General features: G+C 43.8%; 1 protein-coding gene across 1 annotated transcript in view; it reads left to right on the top strand.

Moving 5' to 3' along the window:
- Positions 1–26,503, top strand: part of KCNMA1 (potassium calcium-activated channel subfamily M alpha 1) — a 709,595-nt gene that overhangs the window by 417,620 nt on the left and 265,472 nt on the right. The window contains 3 exon segments of the mRNA XM_055325743.1: positions 2,518–2,611; positions 3,441–3,513; positions 3,516–3,551. Of these exon segments, the coding sequence (XP_055181718.1) occupies positions 2,518–2,611; positions 3,441–3,513; positions 3,516–3,551 (203 nt within the window).

Below are 26,503 nucleotides of genomic sequence, written 5' to 3' on the forward strand. Positions count from 1 at the left end.
ACTAAAGAAAAGGTTTGATATGGTTTCAGCATTGTGTCTAAATCAGGAGTGCTGTTGAGGTGTATTTCTCAACACAGGCCCTTTAGCAGAGAGCCCTCTCATTGCTGCCATCAGGTATGGGGAAGATAGGAGGGAACAGCAGAAATGACAAGGAGGGAAAGGATCAATGGGAAGAAGTTGCTACAGCCTGATTCCTTATGCTCTTTTGAACATCTGCTTCTGTTTATGTGGAACCAAAACATCCTCAGTGGCATTGAGCTGACACCTTGCCCCCCAATTATCCCATTCTCTTGGACACCTAGCGAATGCTTTACCTATTAGCTACATTTTAAGGTTACTACCAAATAAAACACAAAGGCCATGGAATTAATGGGAGCTAGGAAATTCAGGGGACCCCCAAATATATCACCAATACCTGTTGTTGTGGGCCATAGTAAGGTTATTGTTTGACCTTGGTGAAGTGATAGTGGGTTTTCCGTGATAGACTTGGGAGCCAAAACTTTCTCTCTGTCCCTTTGATTATGACTGTCAGTCTTGATGAATATGAATTTAAGTGTACATCTAAGTCACTATTCATACAAATAAAACCATGAGTGCAGTATTTACCAGCAGAGCTTCCCATCCTCACCCTCTTACACACGCATATACACACACCATTCATTCTTCAGTAGCACATCGTACCAGTGGCTTACATAGCCTAGAGATGCATTGTCTCTTCAACCCTTGCAATCTATAGTGGATTTATGTCAACCTAGTTCATGTACTTCTTTTCACTGTGACTAGAGCAGCTAAGAGCCCTGATGCCTGCAGACCTTGTGGGTCTTGTTTTTAACATGAAACAAAACACCATCCTGGCTTGGGGATTGCTGAAGTTTCACTTAACTCTAGGCCTGAATTTTCCTTTTTTTCATTTAAGTTAATACCCATGTAGGGGAGGAGGTAAAGATCAGTGGCTTAGCTTTTTCTGCTCCTGCCTCCTTTCAGCACTGAACTAAGCAAATTCCATGCCATCTTCCCTCCCACTTGCCCACCTTAGTGAAAACCAATAAGTTGTCATTTCCTTTATAAAAGAAATGTTTTTTCAGTGTTTGCTTTTTCTTCAGTCTGCCTAGTTGGTAAATGCAAATATAGATACCCCCCCCCATGCTTGTCTGGAGGTTTTCCCACCTATTTGTGATTTGGGAGATGACAAAGGGCATGTTTGGCTTGTAATAGAGATCAAGAATGGATAAATCCAGTGCATGTCATATGATTGGAGAGTCCCATAGACTGCCCCATCATGCCTCTATGTGGGCCCTGCATTCCCATACTGCGCAGATTCCTGCCTGTTGAATAACCAAGCATTGTCCTTGCCCAAGTACAACTATACTAACTGGTATTGCGTACAGCGATTTCCAAAATGATGGTACTCGGAAATCCTCCATCCTGCACTTCTCAAGCTAGCCGTCTCCTGGTCCAGAGGTCCACGTTGCTTTCCTTCCAGGGAAAGTATTTTGCTTCTCCTCAAACTCCCCATCCTTTCCCTCACCTCACCTTCTTTATGTTTCTGGCCTGAGAGTTACCATTTGCTTACTGATAACAGTATACTATGAATTCCCATTCACAGCTTTGAGATGCTTATGAGGCTTTCCTGCTTCCCACCCAGCCCCAAACTTGGGACTTTTCACACACTGATCCTCTGATCAGTTTGACGCGGGAAAGCACATGGAAGCCATGTACCAGTTTGTATAGTAGTACCCTTTTGAACTGTCTACTCTTGAACAAAGTAGAGTCTGCTGGGGGTTCGCGTTGGCTGCTTGACACACACAAAACCAGTTAACCTGCATGCCAAAAAAAAAAAAAATTAACCCTTAGAGTACTGCTTCAACATTTTGGTTTAATGGTCTTGAACTTTACCAGTGGGGCAACGCTTCTTTCTCCAGATCAGAGTGCTGTACATAAAGTCCATACATAGTCTAGCTGGAACATCAACCAGGATCCTCTCCTCCACAGCTTTCCTGAGATGCTCCTGGATCTTTTATTCCTAATCAACCAATGGTTTTACAGAGGTCTAAAATGCAACCATGGGCTTAACTGAAAACGGGCTCTTTTTCCAACATGCTAGAGGGTATGAGGGATTGTTTTAGCTTTGGTATGTGTCCTCTGAAAGAAAGAAGTCAGTTCTTTAAGGGTTAATATGAAATTAAGGAATTTGATGGTCTCTCCTGCTTGTCCTTCCTCCAAGGTGTCTGCATGATCCTTTTTTAGATTCTTAGCTCAACTGTTGAATGATAAGAATAATGTATATATAAACATATAAGTACAAAAATGAATAAAAGAACAAAAGACTGAATGGTTGAATGGAAAGACCCCTTGGCGATGCTTGCTCGATTATCACAGAGGGTAGAAAGACCAAATGTTTCAGTCAACGAATATTCATTTTGTCCTCTACCCCGAGTACCACTACTACACAGTATGCAGAAGCCTTGATGATGCTTTTCATTTACCTCTTGCTTTTTTCTTCTTCCTGTCTAATAGCCCAATAGAATCCTGCCAGAATTTCTACAAAGATTTCACATTACAGATCGACATGGCTTTCAACGTGTTCTTCCTTCTCTACTTTGGCCTGCGGGTAGGTCTCATCCCCACTACGCGGTATCATGATGGGGCTTCTTGTGCCCACGGGCCGAGCCCCAGCAGCACCTGCTCTTGCACAGGTGAAGCCCAGTGCTTCCAGGGCAGACAAGAGACCCACATTCCGATTTTCAGCCCTTTCCTTAACTTAGCATTTTCGGAAGTGTTTGTTAAAATCTTTTCCCAAGGAGGAGACACAGGGATTGAAATAATCGTTATGCCTCTACTGGGCAACTGTTTCTCATCTCTCTAAATACTAATGCGCTATTGTCTTAAATAGAGAAAAAAAAACCCTTCTCTTAAAATTTATGTTTATCGGGGGTCACTTAGTTGAATCCTGAGAGAGTGGTTGTGAGGATTGAATTGAGGCACAGTAGCTTGGTAGAATTTGGGGCTTGGAGGATTTATAGTAGAGCCTGTCTATGAAGGGAGCCGAACAGAATGTGTATTTCAGAGATTGTGTGTGCATGAGTGTGTGTGTGAGTGGATGTGAACACATATGCTGTACTTCCAGTTATATTTCTGTTAGAGTCTAATGAAGGTGAGACCACTCAGACTGTCCCCATGGTGCAATTGAAAACCACAGGAAAATAGCTGGCCTGATGTTTCTCGAAGGTTAACGCAGTCTTCGGTCACTCTCTAGAAAAGGCTGTATAACCAAATTCTAAGGCAGAAACAGCCTGTGATTGGTATAGATCTGAGAAGGACATACCATCTCCCTCTAGGCCCCTGTGAAAAAAAAAACAAAACATAGCCTTTGGTGGAAGAGTATAGTTAGAAGGCGAGCATCACGCTTCTCATGTTTTTCTCATTTTCTCTTTCCTCAGTTTATTGCAGCCAACGATAAGCTGTGGTTCTGGCTGGAAGTGAACTCCGTGGTGGATTTCTTCACGGTGCCCCCGTGTTTGTGTCTGTGTACTTAAACAGAAGTTGGCTTGGTGAGTTCATCTCTTCCTTTCTTCCTACTGGTTTCTGAGCTGTGGGGGTCAGAGGCCTGAGCTGTCCCGACAGAAGCAGAGTTTTACGTATTTATGGGCACAACTCTTGGCATTTGGGGAGTTAGTGGTGACAGTTCTCTTTGGAGTCCTGTCCTGGCAGGATGTGCCCAGTTGGGGCTTCAGGTAAGGCGGTTTTATCATTGTTGAAGCCTACTAGTCACACCGTCACAGCCAGGACCTCTGCCTTCATGGTTCTCTCATTTTCATTCAACCTGCTGGGAAGACTGGACAAAGAAACCCATGGGGATGAGGCCAACTTTCCGAGGAGCTACTTCAGGTGCCTTAGATGTCTGCCTGCCAAATGTAGCTTCTGTCTGCTTCTTAGCTTTATGAAGAGTGGGTCCTGCCTGGCTTGTTTATGGCTATGGGTTCCTCTGTGGGGCAGGGTGGGGTCAAACATCTCGAGCCACCGTGTTCTTGAAGGAGATGGGACCTCCTTCCTGCGTTAAAGGAGGAGCTTTCTCTGGTGCTGTGTTCACATCTCACTTTATGTATCTGCTCAACATGTCACTTCCTGTCTGTCCCTGGCAGGCCACTTCCTGCATCAGGAACCAGGACACTTTGGTGAGAGAAGTAACTAGCTCAGAGGATGGTCATGGCAGCCAGAGGCATAGACAGCTTTGAGCGTCTTTTGGTTGCACTGAATAATTCTCTCAGAATGTTCCTGCTACTGTGGGTCTACAGGGGAAAAGGGAGGCTGAAACGGGGCTCAGAGGACTATTTCTGGGTTCCTTCCATCTTTATTTTTAGAAATTTTTTGTCTTAACTTTTTTCAAAGTAATATATATTGTTGTAGTCAGCATAAACATTTAAAGATGTATGAAGAAAACAGCAATCATGTCTTCCCCCTGCACCCATCACTGTGTTCTCCCTGGAATGCCCTGTGTTAAGAAACTTCCATCTTTCCTTCATGTCCCATTGCCCCAAACATGGATGCACATACAAGTATTGTAAAGGTGGTGGTCTTCGTGCAAATGAGTGTGTCCATCACATTGCACTGCAGTTTGGTTTTCTTACTAACTAATAAATAATGAGTATCCCTTCAGCTCTGTAATAATTCATTTTATTAGCTACACAAAATTCTATAAATGGTTGTATTATGGTTCATGGGACCATAATCCTAAGGATGGACATCTGATTATTTTCTTTTTGTGCTGTAAACAGTGGTTTAGTAAACACCCTCATTCACATATCTGTATAGTTCTATTTCTCTAGATGGTTCCAGGTTCCTAGAAGAGGAATTGCTGGTTCAAACAATGTGTATATTTTAGTTTGTACAGATATTGATGGCTCATTTTCCAAAAATGTTGTGCCAAGATATGCTTCCACTAGCAAAATGTTTTTGATGTCCTTGCTAGCTTTGTGAATTTGTTACATGCCTAGTATCAACTATTTAAAAAAAGAAGCCCCCTTTTTATATGATGCATGGAGTAATCATATATGCACATATCTGTGTGTATCTGTGTGTGTGTGTGTGTGTGTGTGTATCCCATAAAGATGCTATTTTCTACTAGTTTTCTCATTAGAATTGTGTTCACTTGCTCAATGGAAAAGTTTTTATCCTTGATCCAAGACATATTTGCTTAGATTGGGTTTCCCAGCCAGTAAGACGGGACTGTCAGAGCCACTCACCAATCTGAGAAGTGTCCTAGGTGTGATCTGAACGTGCTCTGGTGTTGAAGGTCCCAGCTACCTCAGCTTGGCTGTTAACTGGGTTTGTGACTTGGGGAGCTCACATTGCTTCACTCAACCTGTTGTTTTTCATCTGTAAAATAAATTTTAGGTTAGATTATTTGATTTCTCACATACTTTCAGCTCAAAATGTCTCTAAGACTCTTGCATTGTTAATGGGAAATTTGGGATCTAGGTTGTGGGAAGGATTGGAGGGTTAATGAAGTCAAATCACCAACAGTCCTGAGTCAAAGTAACATTCGGGCTGCTAACCAGGTCTCGTCCTAGAGCATCCTGTGGTGAAGAGTATACACACGTGCACACATGCACTCACGTGCATGCATGCACCCTGCAATACTCCAGAAATACAGATAGGCAAGGACAGAGACCAGGTTAAAGATGTGGAGCTGAGCCTCCTTGTGAGGCTAAAAGGAGTGTCAGCAGAACTTGGATGCTAAAAATTGGTGTCTTTTTGTGACTGATTTAATCCTGATTTTTGGAGTGGTGTTCTCATCTAGTGAAAATCCACCAGAATGAGTACAAAAAGGAGAAGAAAAAGAGAAAGGAAGAGAAATGAGATACACTTTTGTATCAACTGTGGTTGCTCTTCAAGAAGAAGAAGAAGAAGAAGAAGAAGAAGAAGAAGAAGAAGAAGAAAAGAAGCAGCTCTAAAATTTGCTTTGATTTGATCATTAATTGAACAATATTTATTAAGCACCTACTATGTGCCAGGCACTTTTCCAGATGGTTAAGGAACAACAGTGAATAATGGGGTGCCTGGGTGGCTCAGTTGTTTGGGCATTTTACTTTTGATTTTGGCTCAGACATGATCTCAGGGTCATAGGATCAAACCCTGTGTTGGGCTACCCATTGGACATGGAGCCTGCTTAAGATTTTCTCCCCCTCCCCACTTCTTCACACTAAAAAGAGAGAGAGAGAGAGAGAGAGAGAGAGAGAGAAACAACAGTTAATACAATAGACAGTGTCGTATCCTGTGACATTACAGTGGGGAAGGAATAGGAAGAAATGACCCTAATAAATAAGCAAATTATGTAGTATGTTAGGAAGCAGAAATATTTTGAAACTGGAAACTGACCAACAAACTTTTGGGCTATGAAATAATAATAAAAATAACCACAACAAATAATCTTTCTTCTCTTATAGCAGAAGGCACTGTCCATGAAATACAGTTGGCTCTTTGGTAACAACCTCTTGGGCGAGATCTGCAACTGGTCTGCCTGTTATGGAGGAGAATTCAGTATAATAATATTTCAGGGAGGCTCCCACGTCTGGTTTAACACATGGGTTATCACCTCATGAAACAATCACCGTGCTGATGAGCTGCCAGAGATAAAATGAACATTTCCATGAGGTAGGGCTTATAATGTAGAAAGAATAATCCCATTCAGTGGAGGCATTTCAGGAGGAGCTCCCTTCCTCCTGGAAAATGAAAAGGTGCTACCCTTCCTGGCAGAGGTTTGGTAAAGATGAGGAAACTTCAGTCTGTTCTGTTTCCTGCCCCCCCACACGCCTGCTGAGGCCTGCCACCCAGGGGGCTGTGCTGGAACTGGATCCATGGAGGTGCAACACAGGATGAGCACCGTGACCCCCACCTGTACATTTCCCAGGGCATAACATACACTGGGCTTGACTCCTTATCATTGAGTATGGTTGTATAGGGGATAGTACTCATTTACTTTACCGTATGCATTACCTTAGTACATTGGACGGCGTGTTACTAGTTATTGTTACTAACAGCTAATTCTGGTTCTGCTGTGTGCTGGGCACTCTGATAGGCCCCCAACACACCTGAACTCACTTAATGCTCAGAGCAAACCTGTGAGCTGGGAATGACCTCTCCCCATTTTGCAAAACAGGCTCAGATACGTTAATTCCTGTCTTAGGTCGCATAGCCTGGGAGTGTTGGAAGGGGTGATGTGCCTCCGATTTGACTTTATGCCCATATACATGCTGTTCTTCTGCCTCTGTCCTTACCCTTAAAAGATTGGGGATTTTGAGGACAGGGTTAGGGTGACTGAGCTGGTTTTGCCCATTTCTGCTGGCCATTCTCCATCTCTCCTTACTCAGAAAGCTTCACTTCAGGCAGGCAGGGATCTCAGGGTCATAGGATCAAGCCCTCTGTTGGGCTCCCCTTTGGGCATGCAGTCTGCTTAAGATTCTCACCACCCCCACCTCTTCACACTAAAAAAAAAAAGAGAGAGAGAGAGAGAGAAACAACAGTTAATACAATCTTACTTCAGAACACACATCCTCATGCCTCCTTCTCTCCTTCCCACTCCTTGTCCACCTCCAGTATCTAGAGTTGCCATTAGGACCTGGGAAATATGCAGAGCTTGTGTGGTGTCTCCTGAGTCCTAAGGTCTCGTAGTACCTTGGGGGTCAGATCTGCTCTACCTGGAGGGAGGGAGAGACTAGGGACTTCCACACATGCTGTCAGTAGAGCAGAGTGGGTCAGAGCCAAGTTCTGGGTTACCACCTCAATTCACATCTTGACTTGGCCAGTGGGTCATTTTGAGCCAGGTTGTTTATTCACCTCCTCAGGTTGTTGAGGGGATTCAGGGAGGAAGAGGAAGTAAAGCACCACGTACATAGGACGAGCTTCGTGATTATCCTGGGCTTCTCTTTCTAACCTACCTATCATATTTTAAAGCGCCAAGGAAGAAAACAAACCAGAATGGAACCAAAAATAAGGCAGTGGGATGTGAGGACATCCATGTTGGCAGGCGGCAAGTTGCTGCTTATTTTAATTCCTGTTCCCACACACCAGCTTATTCATTTTTGTTTCTCTCACAAAATCCTTATCCTACCTAACTAAAATAAATGTACCTTGAAATGAGAGATGTATTTTATTTTGAGACTAGAATAACATGCTCTGGGGAGAACTCTTCTGTCTGTCTCCTTCTTTGGGGAACTGTATCCCCAAGGTAGGTCAACGGGCAGTGCCTCCTTTGTGTATTTATTTATATGGTTTCATCAAGGGTCATTTTGTGTGGTTAAAAGAAGAGAGTAGAGAAAAAAATAATGATGTGCTTCCTGGCCAGTCATCTCACCAGCTTTTATTGAGCGCTTACTGTGTGCTCAGCACTGAGACAAAGGGATTGTGTCTGGCCACCCTCTTTCCTAGTCTTGCTATGATTTCCAACCTTGTCCCTCTTCTCTGACTAATGAAATCATGGGATGGTAAGGAGCCCCAGGCCTTGAACCCAGGGTGGAAAAACTATAAACTGTAAACCTACCTGCTCCTCTAGCCCATGTTAGACTTCAGTGCCTTCGGCAAACAGTGCTACAAAATAGAAACGCTCCTAAAAAATAGAAAAATGGCCAGCCACAGGGCAATTAAAATGATTGAGGATATCTGCTTATAAATATATGCCAGACAGTTCCTTTTTTGTGTCAAAAGGTGATAAAAACAGGACTGTTAAAAAAAAAAAAGTACAGGTCCTTAAAAACAACAACAAAAGGACAAAACGTAGTTCCTGTTTGAGACTGAGGTTTCAATCTAGATTTGGAACCAAAATAAACGCGCATGCAGCAACAGCAGGTAACACTGCCCGCTGTATAATTAAGTCCCAAATTGCCAGGTACAGGCTGTCAGGGCCTTGGGAGTTCACAGGAGAAAGAGCTTATGTGGGCGGAGGAACGTGAGGAGGCTTCTGGAAGACGCTGGCCTGGCCCAGGCTTGCTGTAGTGGGTGAGATGGCTGGAGCAGGGAGCAGTGTGTGCTTCTTGGGGGAGAGGAACTCAGCCTACCCTGTGTGGAAGATGGCAGGTGCCCACCAATGATACTGCCGTGCGAGATAAGAAAGACCTTTCCCGTGCTGGGCATCAGCCCCAACCCTGCAGGAGGGATGTGTGTGTGCTTCCTCTTGCTGCAGTAACAAACGAGTGCCCCAAATGCAGTGCCTTGATGCAACACAGGTTCACCTCTTACGGTTGTGTAGGTTAGAAATGAACATAGGTCTCTCTGGGCTAAGGTGCAAGTGTCTTCAGGGTCGTGCTCCCTTCTGGAAGCTCGGAAGAAGGGTCTGTTGCCTTGCCTCTCTCAGCTTCCACAGCCACGTACATTTCTCAGCCCCAGGCCTCTCCCTCTGGCCATGGGGTGGGTCCTCGAATTATGTCTCCCTGTTGTTGCTGTCTGTCATTACCTTTCTTGGACTCTGCCTCCTGTCTCCCTCTTCTACTTCTAAAGACCCTTGTGATTACATTGGGGTCTCACTTGGATCATCCAAGTTAATCTCCCCATATGAAGGCCAGCAGGTCAGCAACCTTGATTTGTCTGCTACTTTGATTGCCTTTTGCCATTACCGTATTCCCAGGTCCTGAGCATTGCCAGGACTGTTTTGGGGGGCCATTGTTTGCCTACCCAAAGAGGTATTAATATTCCCATTTCACCAAAAAGGAAACAGGCCCAGAGGAGTTAAGTAACTTGCCCCAAATCATAGAGCTCGTGGCTCTGCACAGTCTTCTAGAATCCAAAAGCTCTGGCAGGTGTTCTGGGCCCTCTGTGCCCTTGCCTTGTCATACTTTTCCAGTGTGTCACGGGGAAGAGACACTTAGGGAGATCTCACTTAGAGCCTGAGACCTTCTCCCTCTCCTCACTTCCATGTAGTGATTTTTTTCTTTTTCTTCATCTTTTTCTGAGACCAGGTGAGCTACTAGGCAGACACGCCCACCCTTCACCATTCCTAAGCATTGAGTCAGGGTGCCCCTTCCTGTGTGGCTGCAGCTCCGGAAGGGAACATGTCAGTTCTGCAATGGCCCCTGCTTAAAAGCATCCTTTTGTTAGAATTCACTCTTTCTTGCTTTTCTTAATTTAAAAAGTGGCGAGAAACTGGAATTTTGGAATGCCATCCGAGGTGACGAGTTGTGACATATGTCATCATCTTCCCAGGGAAGGCAGCGTGTGGAGTCACGACACGGCCTTCCTCTGGAATGGTCATTCTCTCAGGGCCCAGCTGCAATCTCAGGAGCCTTCTGTTGCCCTCTCCATCACAGGGTGTCTGGCCCCAGGGCCACTCCCTTGCTTGAGGAGTCCCACTGCAGGTGAGGTGAGGTTAATATCCAGCCTCTGTTGACCAGCCTCTGCATTTGATAAGAATACTCAGTGGTGAAGGCCTTTGACTGGTTTCTGTTTCCGGACATCAGGGATTTTCCGTACATTGAAATTTAAAAAACAAAACAAAACCAAAAACATCAAAACAGGATGTGATTTGGGCAGAGAGGGGAGGTAGCCCTTGTGGGGAACCCCAGGCATGCAGCCTCGACTCCCAACCTCCCCGTTCCCCCCTAAAATTCCTGCCCCAGGCCCACTAGGCTGCAAGTTGGATCTGCCCTGCTGACTGTCACCTTGTGCTGAGCCATGAGTCAGTTTCTGCCCGCTGGTTGGCATCCCCCCCCCCCATTAAGGCATAGCTCTTACTCCACCTCCCGTGCGAAGCCTTCACATTCTTCCAATTGGAATGGATTCCCTGACTTTTGTTTCTTTTACTCTTATATATATATATATATATATATATATATATAATCTGTATTATATTATGAGTTAGAATGCAAGTTTCACGAAGGCCTTGTGTAGGGACATTGACTATCTTTTTTTTTTTTTTTTTTTTTTTTTTTTTTTTTTTTTGTGCTCTGTCCTGGTGCCTAGGACAGTTTCCGGCACATAATTAGTCCTTGTTAAAAGAATGAATATGTTTTCTTACAGTAAGGATAATAATGAAAAATTATTGACTGTTTACTAAAAGCAGGCATGGGGCTCAGCATCTCATAGGCATTATCTGATTTAATATTCACAGTAGCCCAAGGAGTAAATACTCTTGGTCCAGTTTTACAATTTAGGGAGCTGAGGTTTGGAGCGTTAGGTAACTTTTCCATGTAGTAAATGTGGATCCAGGACTCAGCCCAGTTCAACCTGATTCTGGAGCCCATGCTTTTAAAATTACTAGACCAGTCGTTTTTCAAGGCGTACTTCCCAGTCTGGCAGCATCAAGCATCACCTGAAAATGTGTTAGAAGTGCAAGTTCTTAGAACCCAGCCTAGACCCAATGAATCAGAAACTCCCAGAGTTTAATCTGATAATCTATGTTTTACATGGCTTTCTGTTGGTCCTGATGTTCACCCAATTTGGAGAACCACTGTCCGAGGCTATTCTGGGATGGTTATAAATTTGGCCGTTCATGAGAATTTTTAAAACTCATGATGTTCAGACCAAACCTCCAACCAATTAAATCAGAGTCTCTGGATTGGGGCAGAGGACCTGGGCTCAGCATTTTTTAGTGCTCTCAGGTTCCATCTAAAATGCAATAAGGTTGAGAACCATGTATATACATTTATACAACATTCTGACTATGAATGTTGAGTTAATTCCTCATCTTTGTGCAGGGAAGCTCCAGGAGATCTTGATAGAATGCAGCTTCTGATTCAGGATGTGTGGGTGGGATCAGAGATTATGCATTTCTCCAAGTTCCCAGGTGATGCTCATCTTCTGGTCTGGAGACTGTATTTTTAGTAGCAAGACTGTGCTGTCCAATAAGGTAGCCACTAGCAACACTGGGCTATTTAAATGTAAATTAATCAAAATTAAATGAAATAAAAGCTCAGCTTCTCAGTCACACCAGCCACATTTCAAGCACTCATTAGCACTGTGTGGTTAGTGGCTGTGGTGTTGGACAGCACAAATATAGAACATTTCCACCATCACAGAAATTTTGCTGGACTGCGCCGCTCTAGAATGTGGCTTGTGATAGAACGTGCCATGAATTTTTACTTTTTGGATGTCTGGGACACTTTCGTAAATGGTGGAAGCTTAATAAATGTTTACTGAAGCGATTTCCAGTGAAAGGACCAATGTACAGTTGTAGAGAAATCATTAATCCACCATCGAAGGGAAACTCCCCACCACCCTATCCAGATTTAATTATTTAAAGTATCTGTAGGCAAACAAACAGACAGACAGATGGACAGACAGACAGACCACAAAAAGGGGCCCTGGGACTGGCTCCAGCCCTAGCTTCTCCTCCAGGACTCTACTGCAGATTTTGAAATGGCCTGTTGGGCTCTGAAAGGATAGGTCTCTGGTTCCCCCTACAGGACTGTCTTGGACTTTGCTGGAGCAGTGTGAGATTAAGTAGGCCGGAGAAGGGAAGGGAGACAAACTGGCTCAAACTCAGTGGGTAATCAGTGGCTGGTAGAGGTAAAGACAGGCTCACTTTGCATTCCCATAAGGTATTTGGAATCTAATAATTTGACTTGAGTCAATTGCTGTGGCTGTGAACTCCCCATCCTGCCCACCACCCCAAGAGAGTTCCTGGTCCCACTGCCCAGGGTCTGGAAGGAAGGGCCTTAGAGAGCCCCCAGACATGACCTGAGGTGGCCGGACTTAGATGCTCTAAAGCCCAAAGCCTTTCAAGTAACTCCTCCCTATAGTCAGTGGTTTAATTTAACATAATAACAATGAAAGAAAAAAAATGTGGCTTCCCTTTTGGGAGCCAAATGTCTTTGAAGATGGGGAGAGGGAGAGAGAAGATGTGTGCTCTAAAAGAGAAAGTGCTTCCATTAGCAGGGTAGTTTTGGATGTGTTCACAGCACATGTTTACGTGTGTATATGTGTGTATGCACATATACAGGTACAATTTATAATGATCCCAGGTAATCTTCCAAACGATCCTATGAAATAGGGATCCTTTGTAGCCCCATTTTACAGTTGGAGAAACCGAGGTCTAGAGAGGTTCTGTAACTCACCAAGACTCACATAGTGAGCCGAGCTTTGGACCCAGGCAGTTTACGGCCCTCAGGGTCTTATTATACTGGCTCTCAAGCTTTAAAACTAACTAGCCGTTATAGTTACACTTATAAAAAAAAATCAGTCCAACAGCCCCATCTAATCAGATCAAATACTGAATGCAGCTTCCTCCTTGTTCCCATCCCCTGACAAAAGGTGAGTGACCCCCTCCCCCAATGCCAAACAGAATTTCTTTGGTACTCCTGGGTAAGAAAAGCAAATTAAGAAGAAAAACAACTCAATCTATGTTTTGGAACAATTGAGTTGATATAATTTCTATAACTTACTAGCCTTCAAACTACTTTTTTTTAACCTTAAAGCATTTTCCCCAGTTCCCCCTTTTCTGAGTCTCTTGGTTTCTTCTCTACAAGTACCAGATAAATAAAACCAATGTTACCATCATTAGTCCATCTTGAAGTAGTGTCATGGTGGAGACTATGGGCTCTGCTCTTTGCCTGAGCATATTTTGGGGCAGCGAGGGTGGGTGGTCCTCAGTGGCTTCATGTTCCTTGGGAATAGCACCGGAACCAGATTTCTATAGTGTGGCAAGAGAAATAAACTCATTGAGCCCATCCCTTTGATTGAGCTCTGAAGAAAGGCAGCCCCAGCAAAGTGGCTCGCTGGAAGTTTAGCTGTTTTTCAGGGAGCTAATTGCTGCCCTGGTAGCTGCTGTGGCTGAAACTGCTTCTAGAGAAATTATTCCTCTGAAAGAGATTTCCGGTTGTATTCCCTTGATATTGCTTTGTCAGGACATGCTTTAAATAAGATGCCCTCTGCAGGTAGCAGGGATTCTAAATCCTCATTGACGTGTACAGCTCTGTTATGTGCCAAATTGGAAATAACATCTCAAAATGAATGTCTTCAAGGAACAAATTCAGCAGTAGGTTTTCGTAGATGCCAAAACCTCTCCAGATGGCTGTACTTCATCTGGGGTATTATTGGAACAGCCTGCTCAAGCAACCTAAATCTCTAGGACTGGACGTATATTTACCTTTGCATCATCTTCAAAAAATAGACGCCTTGATTCTTCTCGATGAGATAGGGCCGTGATGGATTGACTTGGCTAGCAAACTGGGTAGGGAGAAAATGAACACAGGAGCAGCTCTGAGACACTGCTACTCGACTGAACACCTACTGCGTGCAAGCCACCGATTCCTAAGAGTGGCTCGCTAATGGGGAAAACCTTTTAGATCTTGCCTTTAAGATGTTGATAATTTAATTGGGTGGGTACTTTATACGGAAGCATAATCCACGTATAGGAATTCAGAGGAGGAACAGAAGGAGGAAAGTTGGCCATCCCAACCCAAGAAAGATGGCAGTCTAAAAAGTTAGCCTATTCCTCCTAGGGCAACACCACTATGGTGTGGTCTGCAGGCCAGCACATCATCTGGGAGCTCATTAGAAATGAAAACTCTCAAGTCCAACCCCAAACCTATAGACTCTTTGGGGTAGGGCTAAGGGATTGGGTTTGATAAATTATCTAGGTGATTCTGATACATGCTAAAGTATATATTAGCTACACTAATATATTAATGTAAATTATAATACCCATGGCAGTACATTAGGATTATCTGTGTAGCTTTGAAATGTCTCCTTGGCCAGATTATGCTTCAGACCAAGAACATTAGGATTGCCAGGTGGAACTTAGCCATCAGAATGTTTTAAAGTTCCTTGGGTAATTTCAGTGTGCAGCCAGGATTGAGAAGCCCTGCAGTGGTGTTTCTTAACTCAGGAACACACCTGAATACCAGAGAAACTTAAAAAAAAAGTAGGAACAAAACACTAAAGCATTCTAGAAAGATCCACTCATTCTCCCACTTGAGCTGCATTGAATCACCTGGGAGGCTGGTGAGACCACAGAGAACTGTGTTTCTGATTCGGTATACCTGGTGGGGGGAGCCTGAGGATTTGCATCCCTACCAAGTTCCCAGGCAATGACTGATGCTGTCAGACTGGACTGGGGCCACACTTTGAGAACAGCTGGTCTCACCTCACATGAGGCTCCCCTTGAATTCTAGTAGTAGCTTTTTGGCCAGTTTCCAGGATTCTCATATTCCAGTAAACCTTACCGTTTTTGTGTACCAAAATTCCAATATATTTATTGATGTAATCCCTTATTTTAGTATGTTTTTGAAATTAAAATGAGAATCATTTACATCTTGAGAGATACCCAGCATGTGATATTCTATGTTATAATTTCAACTGGAACAGAGGAGCTCTCTTTAGAAAGACTTCTGATCTCACATATGTAGTCCTTTTCTAAGACATTCCAAGTCCTGGGGTACACCAAGAGGGAGGACCTTTGCTTGTGTTTGTTAGGCACTAATATTTCCTCCAGAGTCATTTGGGGTTGATATCTCTTTCTAAACCCCCTTGGAATTGGAGTAGAGTTGCCTTATTAGGAAAAATAGGAGGAGGGTATGTTGGAAATTTGGGGAGAGGAGGGAGAGAGAGATCCCAGATCCAATTCCTATCCCTTTTCTGGAGCCTGACCTCCTCCCTCCCCTTGGGCCAGAGCCACTAACCACCACCCCCCCAACCCTCCCGGGAAGGAAACACCTGACCCCTCTCCACCCCCAGGATAGTTTATTTTGACAAACATTCCTTCCCAGTTATCTTATCTGGAGACACTGAGATGCCCCAGCCTGGCCCTGGGCCAGCTGCTGGGGCAGATGATGGATGATGAGCAGAGCTCTATTTTTTAAGAAACAACATCGTATCACTAGAAATAAATACCAAATTCCAGTAGGATGACACTTTGCTCCCATATGACAATTGCTAAATTCAACTTTTCTCTTTAAGGCCAGACAAGAATTTAGCAACCCATCTCACAAAGGGTACCATTCATTTATTATTTCCTGGGTGGATTGCAAAACTCCCCCCTGACCAGACAAGGGGCAGAGCAAACTCTTCCTTTTTGTCAAAACTCAATCTCACAGTCTTTGTCCTTTATAGTCTCACGCCATATCCCTTTCTACCTATTTTCTGTGAATTTCTTCCCTGTTGTCACCAAGCAGCCTACCTACCAGCCATCCCCAGCCCCAGCTGTAGATATATCCCAGCTCTGTGATTCTGATAGCTCTGCGGTCTAGCAGGTGCTCACCCGTCCTCTCTACTCCCCCGAACTCAACCAGTTATGATCTTGCCTCTTCTAAAACTATGATCATCTGAATCATTCATGGCCTCTCTGCTGATGTTGGCTGTATTTTTATAAGTAATGTATAAAATATTCTTGTAAGTACATGTCCTGGTTGATTGACTAGATCAGGAATTGGCAAAACTGGCCCATTGCCTATTTTTGTAAATAAAGTTTTATTAGAACACAGCCACACCCACGTATTTATCTTTGGCAATGAGACAGAGATCTATGGCCCACAAAGCCTAACATTTTTACCATCTAGCTCTTTGTAGGAAGTATGGGACCTGATTTCCTGCCCTAGAATAGCAGCTATATTATAGATCCCTTTCCATTCTTTTAAATGCTTGCCATGGAATTTTGCACCAAACTACTAATTAGTTTTGACAAACAGGGCATGAACCCTTCTCTGAAATCAGTAAGAAATGTACCAGTAATAAAGTAACATCTTATCTTTGCTGCTGTTATTGCTATTATTATTATGGCTACCCAAGTATTATGTAGCAGGTAGTGGTCTGTGCTCTTGACCTTTCTCATTCAGTCCTCCTAACAGCCCCAGATAGAAGACCCTGGAGCTTAGAGAGGTGAGCTGTCTTCTTTGCTGTGTGACTTCAGCAAGGATTGGAACTCAGGTCTCTCTGATCTCAGAGCCTGAGCTTTTTATTACTGCTAGGTCCTCCTGCTTCAGTCCTAGCCCTTCTAGGTGCTTGGTCCTGAGTCTGAGCTCCAGTTAGGGGAGACTATTAAATGATTGTTACCACTATTACCGTCCTCACTCATTCATTACACAAACCTTAAAACCAGTCCCAGGTATTAGTTGCTGTGCAGGGCTTGGCATTTCGACTGTGAGGGAGGCATTTTTCCCCTGCTGTGGGAAAGGCAAGTCAATAAAGCCCAGGTTGTAAATCCAGATGTTCACAAGTTGCAAACCCGAATGTTTACAGGGACAGGAAGGTAACAGATGAGGGAAGCATGCCAGGTGAAGGCTGTCTCTAGCTGTGGAGCCAATGCCCCTCTTAAAAGGGTTGCTGTTGATCCCGTTTGGCTGATTCTTGCTGGGTGGATACCTCCTCAGTGTCCACGGGGGTCTCTCTACTCCCTCTCCATCCTTTTCCTTCTCCTCCTCCTTGAGAACAATTATTTTTGGCCACTGTGACTTGTCCTTTAAAAACTGGTCTAGGTTGCTATATTCTTTCTCTGCTTGGAATACAGAAATTCTGGTGTCTCCTCTATAGGAAATAGTCCTACTAGACTGTTTTCCTACTTACCACATTAGTGGCCAGCATCCTTACAAAGGCTATGACTTGGCGTCTGCTGACAGCACTGAACAGGTTACAGCAGATTAACCAATAAATTTTCTTCATGTCGTAGGTCAGTATCTTAGGTGACTTTAAATACTCCACTTGAATTTGCGAACTGGGACAAAATCCTTTTTCAAATGTGACGGCGTCTGGAGCAAAATGCACGTTGTCTCAGGACTTCTTATTCTTATTTTTGGTTTTACGCATTTTGGGCAGTGGCCTTTGCTCACCCCCACCCTCACCCCTTAGTAAAAGTGCTTCTAGTCTGGTGAAGAAGAGGGATCCGAGCTCCAGCGCAAGCACAAGGGAGCCTGGGGGACACTCAGGTGTCACAGGCTATTTTCCCTGCAGTGACCTGCCCCAAATGTCTGTCCTCTTCCCTGGCCCTCGGAGGCCCTCCCAGTCCCACACTTGAACACGACTGCATTTTCCAGGCCACCGTTCTGAAAGGATTTGTTGTGTAGTTCTGCTCCCTAGTGGGAGAAAGTGGGAATGAAACAGACAGTAGCCCTTCTCAGGATTGTGTTTCCTTCAATTCTAGCGAATTAACCTCCATTGAAATAGGCTCTGTTCTTAACTCTTAGAGATAACATACCCCTTATAAGGTCCCCCGACAATATGGAAAAGCCTGGAAAAGACAAATGTTAGACCAATAGCTAGGGTTTTGAAAAGGAGGTGTATGTATTCAGGTTAAGCATGCACTGAAACCACTGCCCATACAAAGCCAAACCTCGGTGGGCTTCCCAGGCAGGCCAAGGAGAGTGGAGCCCTAGCTTGACTCCAGAGTGAAGATATTACCCATTTCCCTAAAATGAAGGCCTGCCTTCAAATGTTTATATAATCCTTTTAAGCCCAGTAGGGTATGTTCCTTCTGTCCTTTGACTGAATTGGTTTTGGTTTTGGAAGAAATAGTGAAGGATCTGTCACTTTCCTTCTTGCATGTCAAAGCTGGCCAGCTTTGAAAAATGGAAGAATGTGCAGATCCTGAATAAATCTGTTTGTCAAGCCTACACAGAAATGGGAGCTTTATTAATAAGCTTGAGTGTGATCATATAATACATGTATCCCAATAAAGCAGCTCTGATCTACGAGCCAGAAAGGCAGTGTTTAAGGAAGGACTGCACTGTGTTAGCATTGTGTTCATACTTCAGTCTTTGCTCCTGGGAGGTGAGTTAGCATAATATTACCATTGACTGCCTTCGGGTGGGTCCCAAAGGTCATTTCTGGGGAAGATAATAGAGCTTTTAATATGATATACTTTCAGCCGCCTAGCAGATGCAGAATAATCTGAAAAGGGACCAAAAAAAGTAGTGTATATTTTTATCCTGAGTTGTCATTCTTTGTATCAACTCATTTTTAGGGAAGAGAAAGCCTTTTTTTTTAAATGTTATGACATTTCTCTCTCTCTCTCTCTCTCTTTTTTTTTTTTTTTTTTTGGACTCTCTGGCTGGACTTTATCTCAGCAACGTTGCAAAAAAAATATTTTAGTTATGGGGAAAAATGATGGGAAGGAACCAGAAGAAGGGAGACAGCCACAACACAGGAGAAGCAGAAGTCTGGATGTCCTGTGGCCATATGGAAAGTTTAGGGTTTTCAAGGAGGAAACATGTTCAAATGGTTGGTTCTGTTATTCTAGGGCTAACAGGAATCTAGGAAGCATTTGTGGTTAGTCAAGGAGTGCTTCAATTATCTAACAGTGGCAGCTGTAGAACCACACCAACAGGGCAAGAAAAACAGATGACCCATGGGAGCAAATGTGCTTTGTTCATACCACTTCCATGGGATTTAGATACCAAAGGAAAACAACTGCTTCCAGCGGGGGGGTGGGGGGGGGTGGAAGAGCTACCAAGTAATCCTGGAATTGGGTTTTCAGAGCTCCTTGTGTTCCAGGAGCCTTAAAAAATGATCATTAGCAAGTCAATGTATGTTGGGGGTAGGGAACGGGCAACACAGGGAGTGATTTGTGTGTAAATGTGTCTGTCTGTGCTTTACAATGTCCACCCCTCTTGAAACTGCAATATAAACATGGGTGTGGAAAGAAGAGCTTCATGATTTTTAGATCTAATAGGCCACTTTATGACGCCAGGGTCATCTCTCTTCTCTGCTGGTGTGTGTTCAGCTGGCCACCCTTCATGCCAAAGACCTTGAGTGGACCTTGGCCAAAACCCCAAGGTGTACTCCCTGGTCACTGTCAGCAGTGATCTGTGGCATGGATTGGTGTGGGCTGCATTGCGTTGGGCAGGGTTCATGGGTCATTCAGGAGACGATGCATCAGGCTGCAGAGACAAAGGGAGGCTGCCTTATGTCCATGGAGATGAGTGAATCAGAAAGCCAGATGGGGGCCCCGCTCTGAGGACATGAGGAATTTCAGAGCACAAAACTGGAAGAGCTTGGGAACATCTTGTCCTTCACTTCATTTATGAAAAAAAACTGAGACCCAGGGATGCCAAGGAATTTGCCTATATTTCTTCCACTAATTAATTGATTCTTTCATTTATTTATTCAGTGATCATGCCTGAATGTCTCTCACATGTCAGGCATTGTTCTGGTGCTGGGGTGATAGGATGAGGGTCAAAGAGGGAGCAGAAATGTATCACAAGTCACTGTTGAAGGAAAACCTGGTTGAGGACAAAGCATTCTTGAGACAGAAACAGACAGAAGAGAGAAAAGAGAACCACCTTAGTGCTGTAAGTGTGAACACTGATTTAACAGTCTTTGATAATTATACTAACTCTCAGTGCATAATGGGAGGTTACCCCGGTACCATTCCTTGACACCCATCAGCGCTGTAATTGCAAAGGTACTTGTAAGATGATTTGATTAGTCTTTTTCTCCTGCTGCAGACCCAGACTGCGAGTTCCATCATGCAGATACCTTTCTTGGCTCTACGTTTTATCCCCCAAACCTGCCCAAACCCTTGACACATGATAGATGCTCAGTAAATATCCATGGAATGAACAATGGAACGAATGACAAAATTGAATATGGCTACCCACGTTCCATTTTATAGGATGGGGATCAGCCAACATCAGTAAAAAGTCAGTGAGTAAATGTTTGGTCTCTAGGGGCCATACAGTCTCTAGCACAACTACTCAGATCTACCTTTGGAGCACGAAAGCAGCCATGGACAATACGTGAGAGAATGCGTATGGCTGTATCCCAACAGAACTTTATTCATGTATACTGAAATTTGCATTTCATGCAATGTTCCTGTTCCATGAAATATTATTATTACAATAGCTCTCAATTATTTAAAAAAGGAAAAAATAAGCATTCTTAGCTTGCAGGGTGTAAAGAAAGAGATAACAGGCCAGGAGTCATCCCTGCTATAGGAGTAGATTAATTGTGAAATTTTTAATTGATTGATTAATTTAAACATTAAGTACATGCTCTGAGCCAGGCTCTGTATCAGCATTGGACATACAGCAGAAATAAGATACAGTATCTGTCCTCAGTTGGTTTAGCACCTTACTGAAGAAGACACATGTAAAAAAAAGTGTAATAAAAATACAGTGAAGTGATCTAAGTTTGGCAGGGAGGGAATGGTCAGCTCTGTTCTAGAAGCATGAGAGACCTTCATGGAGATGGTGTTGGTTGCATTGAGGCCAAATGCTGCATAAGCAGTGGCTGGGAAAAGCTAGGGAAGGAGCCACATGTGGAAAGGTGCAGAAGCAGTTTTTTTCTATGAAACCCAAATGTGATGGGGACAAGGCCCTGCAAAGGTGATCCCAGGAGGCAGGGGCCATGTCTGCCAGGACTTTGGTATTACATGAGGGAGTTTGAAATGTGCAAGTCTGATCTTGGAAGTGTCTCCTTGAGAATCCTCTGGAATGCTGCAGTCTTCAGGAAAGAGTGTGGAGAGCATCCTGTAGGAGAAATCATGGGGGAATTGGGTTGAGACAGGGGATGGAACTACCTGAGACCACTTCAGAATCTAGGGAAGAAGTCATGAGGGCTTATGGTCATTAAGACAGCAGCAGAGTTATGGAGACCAAGGTGAAAATCAAGAGAAATGGCAAGGAAGAAGATCCTAAGAGATCACTTTGTGATTGATGGATATGTGGAAGATGAAGGAATAGGAAAAGTCTAGAATGACTAGCTTTCAGCTTGGCTCTCTCTTCGTGAATGGTACCATCCTTCACACAGAATAGTAAAGGAGAGCATACTTTAGAAGAGGGTAATTGGATCTCTGGAGCTTCCTTCCTTGGTGATTTTTAAAGAGTTCTCCTTCTGAGACTTAATCCCTCCATCTATAAGACAGGAATAATTATTTCTGTACTTTTGGGAGACAGAATTGGTATGGCTCACCTCTCTTGGCAGTCATAATGATGATTAGTCACCTGTACAAAGACAAGATCATTATGCTCAGCTGGTCTGATCTTTGAAGGGTGAGTCATGACTGTGTAGTAAATGAGAACCCCATGGTTCATTTAGTTAATGTATGTGAAGCACTAAAAGTAATTGGAGGTTTCTAGACTATGCCTTCCAAAGTCACAAGCTTCTTTCAGATATCCCCTATTTAGAGATTGGAAAGTAAGTCAATGTAGATGGAGTGATTGCCCCACTATCTCTGGGTCAATTTGCTTATCTAGTGCTCAGAAACTTTCTGCTAGTTCTCTCTCTCTCTCTTTCTCCCTCTCTCATTTTTTGCCCATTGGAGAGTGCCCGTGGATTTTTAGATAACTTCCTTACAAATTAGAAAGAAAACCTTAGAAAACAACATTCCGAGCTTTTCCCATTTGGGTTGGATCTTCCCCGTTTTTATCTTAATCAAAACTAGAGGCAAAGATGTGATCTCTACATTGTAGTCAGAAAACAATAAAACCCTGTGTCCGTTTTATTTCCTGACAATAGAAAGTGGCCCAGGAAAATATTAATGAACATAGAAGCAAGATAAAATTAGAACCTTGAAAACTTTGAAAGATTTTGCATAGTACTTTTCTCATTTATTTGTTTCTGGCCTGTTTTAATTCCATAATCTATTAGGTTCCACTGTGTTCTTCAGCTCCACTGAGGAAGTTTATTTCTTCATCACCAACATTGTGCAGTCTTTCAGAATGCTTTTGGGGATTCCAGAGCAAATAGCCTTAAACAGCAGTTTAATTGTCTGAGAGATTTTATTTGCTTATTGAGAACTGTTGGGACCACAGCATTATCTGCATTGGGGAATAATTCCTTTAGTTGCATGTCAGTTTTACTGTTCCTTGCCCATAGGATTATAGTTCCTTTTGCATAAAAGGATGCTTGGAACTGGGACACCCAGAGTACTGATTTTGGGTCCTTGTAACTAGGCCCACGGTAATAACAATTTGAGCAGAATCAGTGCGTCTCTTGAGGCCTGGAAAAAAACGGCAGAGAGAGAAAAGAGCAATTTGAGATTAATAAATGATTCATTCAACAGATAATATATTGATTATAGCACTCTGTTTGTCAAGAGAGGTACACTGTGAAAGTTAAGACAATTTCAGCCTAGAGTAGTTTTTTTTTTAAGATTTTATTTCTTTATTCATGAGAGAAACGCACAGAGAGAGGCAGAGACATAGGCAGAGGGAGAAGTAGACTCCCTCTGAGGAGCCCGATGAAGGACTCGATCCCAGGACCCTGTGATCATGACTTGAGCCAAAGGCAGATGCTCAATCTGGGCTGAGCCACCCAGGTACCCACACCTAGAGTAGCTTAACCTAGTTATGGATATTGGAATTCAAAATACTGTGTCTACAACGGGACTTTGAAGTCCTTGATAGGTAAACAGAACAGAGGCATGAGTAAGTAGTTAAACTAAAGAGTAAAAAAATAAGAAGATATGCATTGGAAGGCATGCAAATGCACTCTTTACATTAAACATAATTCACACATTGTCCACGTGTTAATGACATGAGACATACACTTACCTATACACATGATCTCTAGGGGAATTCAACACAGTAGGATAGTAATTGAATGATAGAGGCCCGTGTGCCTGACTTTCTCAGACTGGGTATCTTGTTGGCACATTGCAGTAACTAATACTAGAACCAGTGGAACATGCCCGTAAGTCCAAATGGAAAATCCCCCTTGTTCTGCTCACCTGGCCCTCAATGAATGATTGTAAGCATCTGTAGAACAGTGGTTATTTATTTCCCTATCCAACATCTGTCCTTGAAAGCCATCACGTGGGCAAGGGCTGCGGAACATGTAGACGATGTTTCCATCAATGGGCTGACCATATTGAGTGGAAGAGCGAGCCTTGGAGGGATGGGCCCTCCTAGACAGGTAGGCTTGTAAGTCAAGGGCAGGGTGTCAGCTCCCTGTGTGTATTTCATGGTGAGAGTGAAAGCAGACCTAAATCATGAGTTGTTGAGTCTCCTGCTTGGATGTTCAATTCTTAATTTGAAAGGAAGCTCACTGCCAAGGGAGTATAACATAGAAAAGGAGTGGCCTTGGTGCCGAAAATAAACCAGGGCCTGTCGAGGCTGCTTGAGTTTATTTACATATATTTATAAGACGTACAACATTTCTACAGCTGTTCCAATTCTGTGAAAACATTTTGTGAACATTATTGTATTGAATCAATTCTGTGCAGTAGGTGTTATTATTCACTCCATTTTGGCAGATGTGGACAAGGGTGTTTCAAGAGGTCTGTGATGGGTCCAATGTCACACCATTAATAAGTAGCATGGTCGGGGCTAGAATTAGGGGTCTTTCCATCCGTCATGTTCCCACTAGGATACAAAAGGCTATGACAGGCCCTGCCTTTTCGGTGCTGATCAGTTAATTTAGGTATATGCTCAGATGGGGTGAATTATTCTCTGGTTGGGAGCCACAGTAAGGTCTGTGCAGCATTGTGAGTTGCAGGCAGGGAGATGCTGTGCCAGAGTTCCTGGCTGGGGGAATAGGGTTTTGGTTGAGGTTTCAAGCATGGGTAGGGTTGGATTAAACTGAGTGGAGAAAGGATTTTGCAGACCAGAGAGGAAGGTAAGCAGGGGGAGGAATTTGGATGCTGCTTTGGGGAACCAGTAAGTAGACTAGTGTGGATATTTTAGTGTTTGTGTGGAGGTAGCTGGTGGATCTGTGCGGGTGGTAAAAATAACTGGAGTGGATTTATCTTGGGGAAGGCAGGGTAGTTGAAGCTCTTTGGGGAAGTTCGAGGAATGGGAGGAGAGCCTACTTGTTATCTCCTTCCAGTCCTTCTCTTTGACCACCTTCCAACCTCACAGTAGGTGGAACTCAGCCACCTAGGCATCCACCCTTTCCTTCATTTCACTTCCTCTTGTTTTGTTCAACAGACATTTATTATGCACCTGCTGTGTTCCAGGCACTGCATAAAGTCTTAGCAAAGTGACTGAAAGGAACCCTCAATGCTCAGTGAATTGGTACATGAACAAAAGAAATGGGACTTGGGCTGGCGAGCTCATTCGTAAGGGAGAGAGAGGTAAATTGGGTTCCAATGTGTTGCACTAGGCGTGGCAGTGTGCTACTCGGAGCAAGCAGAGAAGCAACGATTCGTGGGGCCAGGGAAGGCTCTCGAAACAAGTGGCATTATGGGTGGTGTTAGGAGCTTGATGTTGGGCTGTGTCAGCTAGAGAAGGAGGAGAGGCAGGCCAAACCAAGTTCTGTCTGCAAATGAACAAAGACCTAAACATTTGAGGAAAGTGGTGTAACCCAAGGTGAAGAGAGGAGGAAGGTCATGGCAGGAAAATGTCTCTGTATCACACCCAACAGGACCACTGGTCCAAGGGCACGTCCGCATCCCCTTAGGCAAGCCCTCGGCAAAAATAGTACTGCTCTGGGAAGTTTACTAGGTCATAGCTTGACGCTAAACTCATCTTTCTCCTAAGAAGGCCGAGGGAACATCTGTCTGAGGCTAGAGGTCCAGCAATTGAAGAAGAAAGAGAAAAGGCAGTGATATGCTGTAGAAGAAAAGAAATGAAGGGAGAGGATGGTGGTACTAGACTATTTTTTTCCCTAAAACAAAAGTGAGAAATGAAGTGTCTGTTAATGGCTGGCCTAGAATGCCAGTCTAGGGGCTCAGGAAAAAAAAAAATCAAAATGTATTAGAGCTCTCTTCAGACCTTGGATGGTTTATGGCAGCATCTAAAATTGCTGGTAAAATTATGACCTTGTAATTCACAGCTGTGTCATATATTCTCCAGCACACCGTGTGATTTATATACCAAGCCAGTTGCTTTGAAAAAGCACAGAGAAAAAAACTCACACAACAGGAAGTTTATAAAATGTTGTTATTTTTAATGTATAATGCCTTTTGCTTAAATCCGCACTGATAGGATGGGTGGTGTGCTGTTGGTCAAGGTTACCGTCCAGTTCTTGCAGCGGGCTGGGGTGTGCAAGGTATGATTACACCCCCACACGGGCTGGCCAGGCTGTGATACTCAAGCTGCGAGATCCTGCCCCACCTCTCGCCAAAAGAGAGCGGTCACCTTGAACCCCTTCTTCCCTTGAAATTATACCTGGGCATCTACCAAAGCTCGACTTGCATTATTTTGAATCACATTCAACCTGAGCAGGAAAGGAGTCCTCCCTTCCTTGGAAATTGAAGGGGCTCTGCAGGACAGCTTCTTAGAAAGCCCTAAATGGGATTTCCACCAAGCTTTTCAAGTCAGCATGGTTTTGAGCCCTGTTACAGAGCTAGTGAGGGGAGGGGCTGGGGCAGGCTGGGGGATGGTGATACTGAACTATGGGGAATACTAGATTCCTACAACTCTCACTTCTGTGAGAAGGTGGAGGGAGAAAGAGAGGACACCCCACAGCCCAGTGATCAGGCGGGAAAAGCCCCAGCTGTGAGTCCAGAGACCCCTCTGTGGTCCAGGCAGGAGCCCCGCCAGTCTGGTTCTGATTGACCTTGAACAACTCAACTGTAAAAAAGAGATGAGCTCTTTCTTTGGAGACTCCTCAGTGAGTTATTGTGAAGATCAAAGGAAATATTATATCTTTTAATCCTAAGCCAGTGGCCAAGGTCCTTATTTTTCCCTTGCTCTGCCCGTTT

This window comes from Nyctereutes procyonoides, unplaced genomic scaffold, assembly GCF_905146905.1.
Source record: "Nyctereutes procyonoides isolate TBG_1078 unplaced genomic scaffold, NYPRO_anot_genome, whole genome shotgun sequence".
Classification (NCBI taxonomy): Eukaryota; Metazoa; Chordata; class Mammalia; order Carnivora; family Canidae; genus Nyctereutes; species Nyctereutes procyonoides.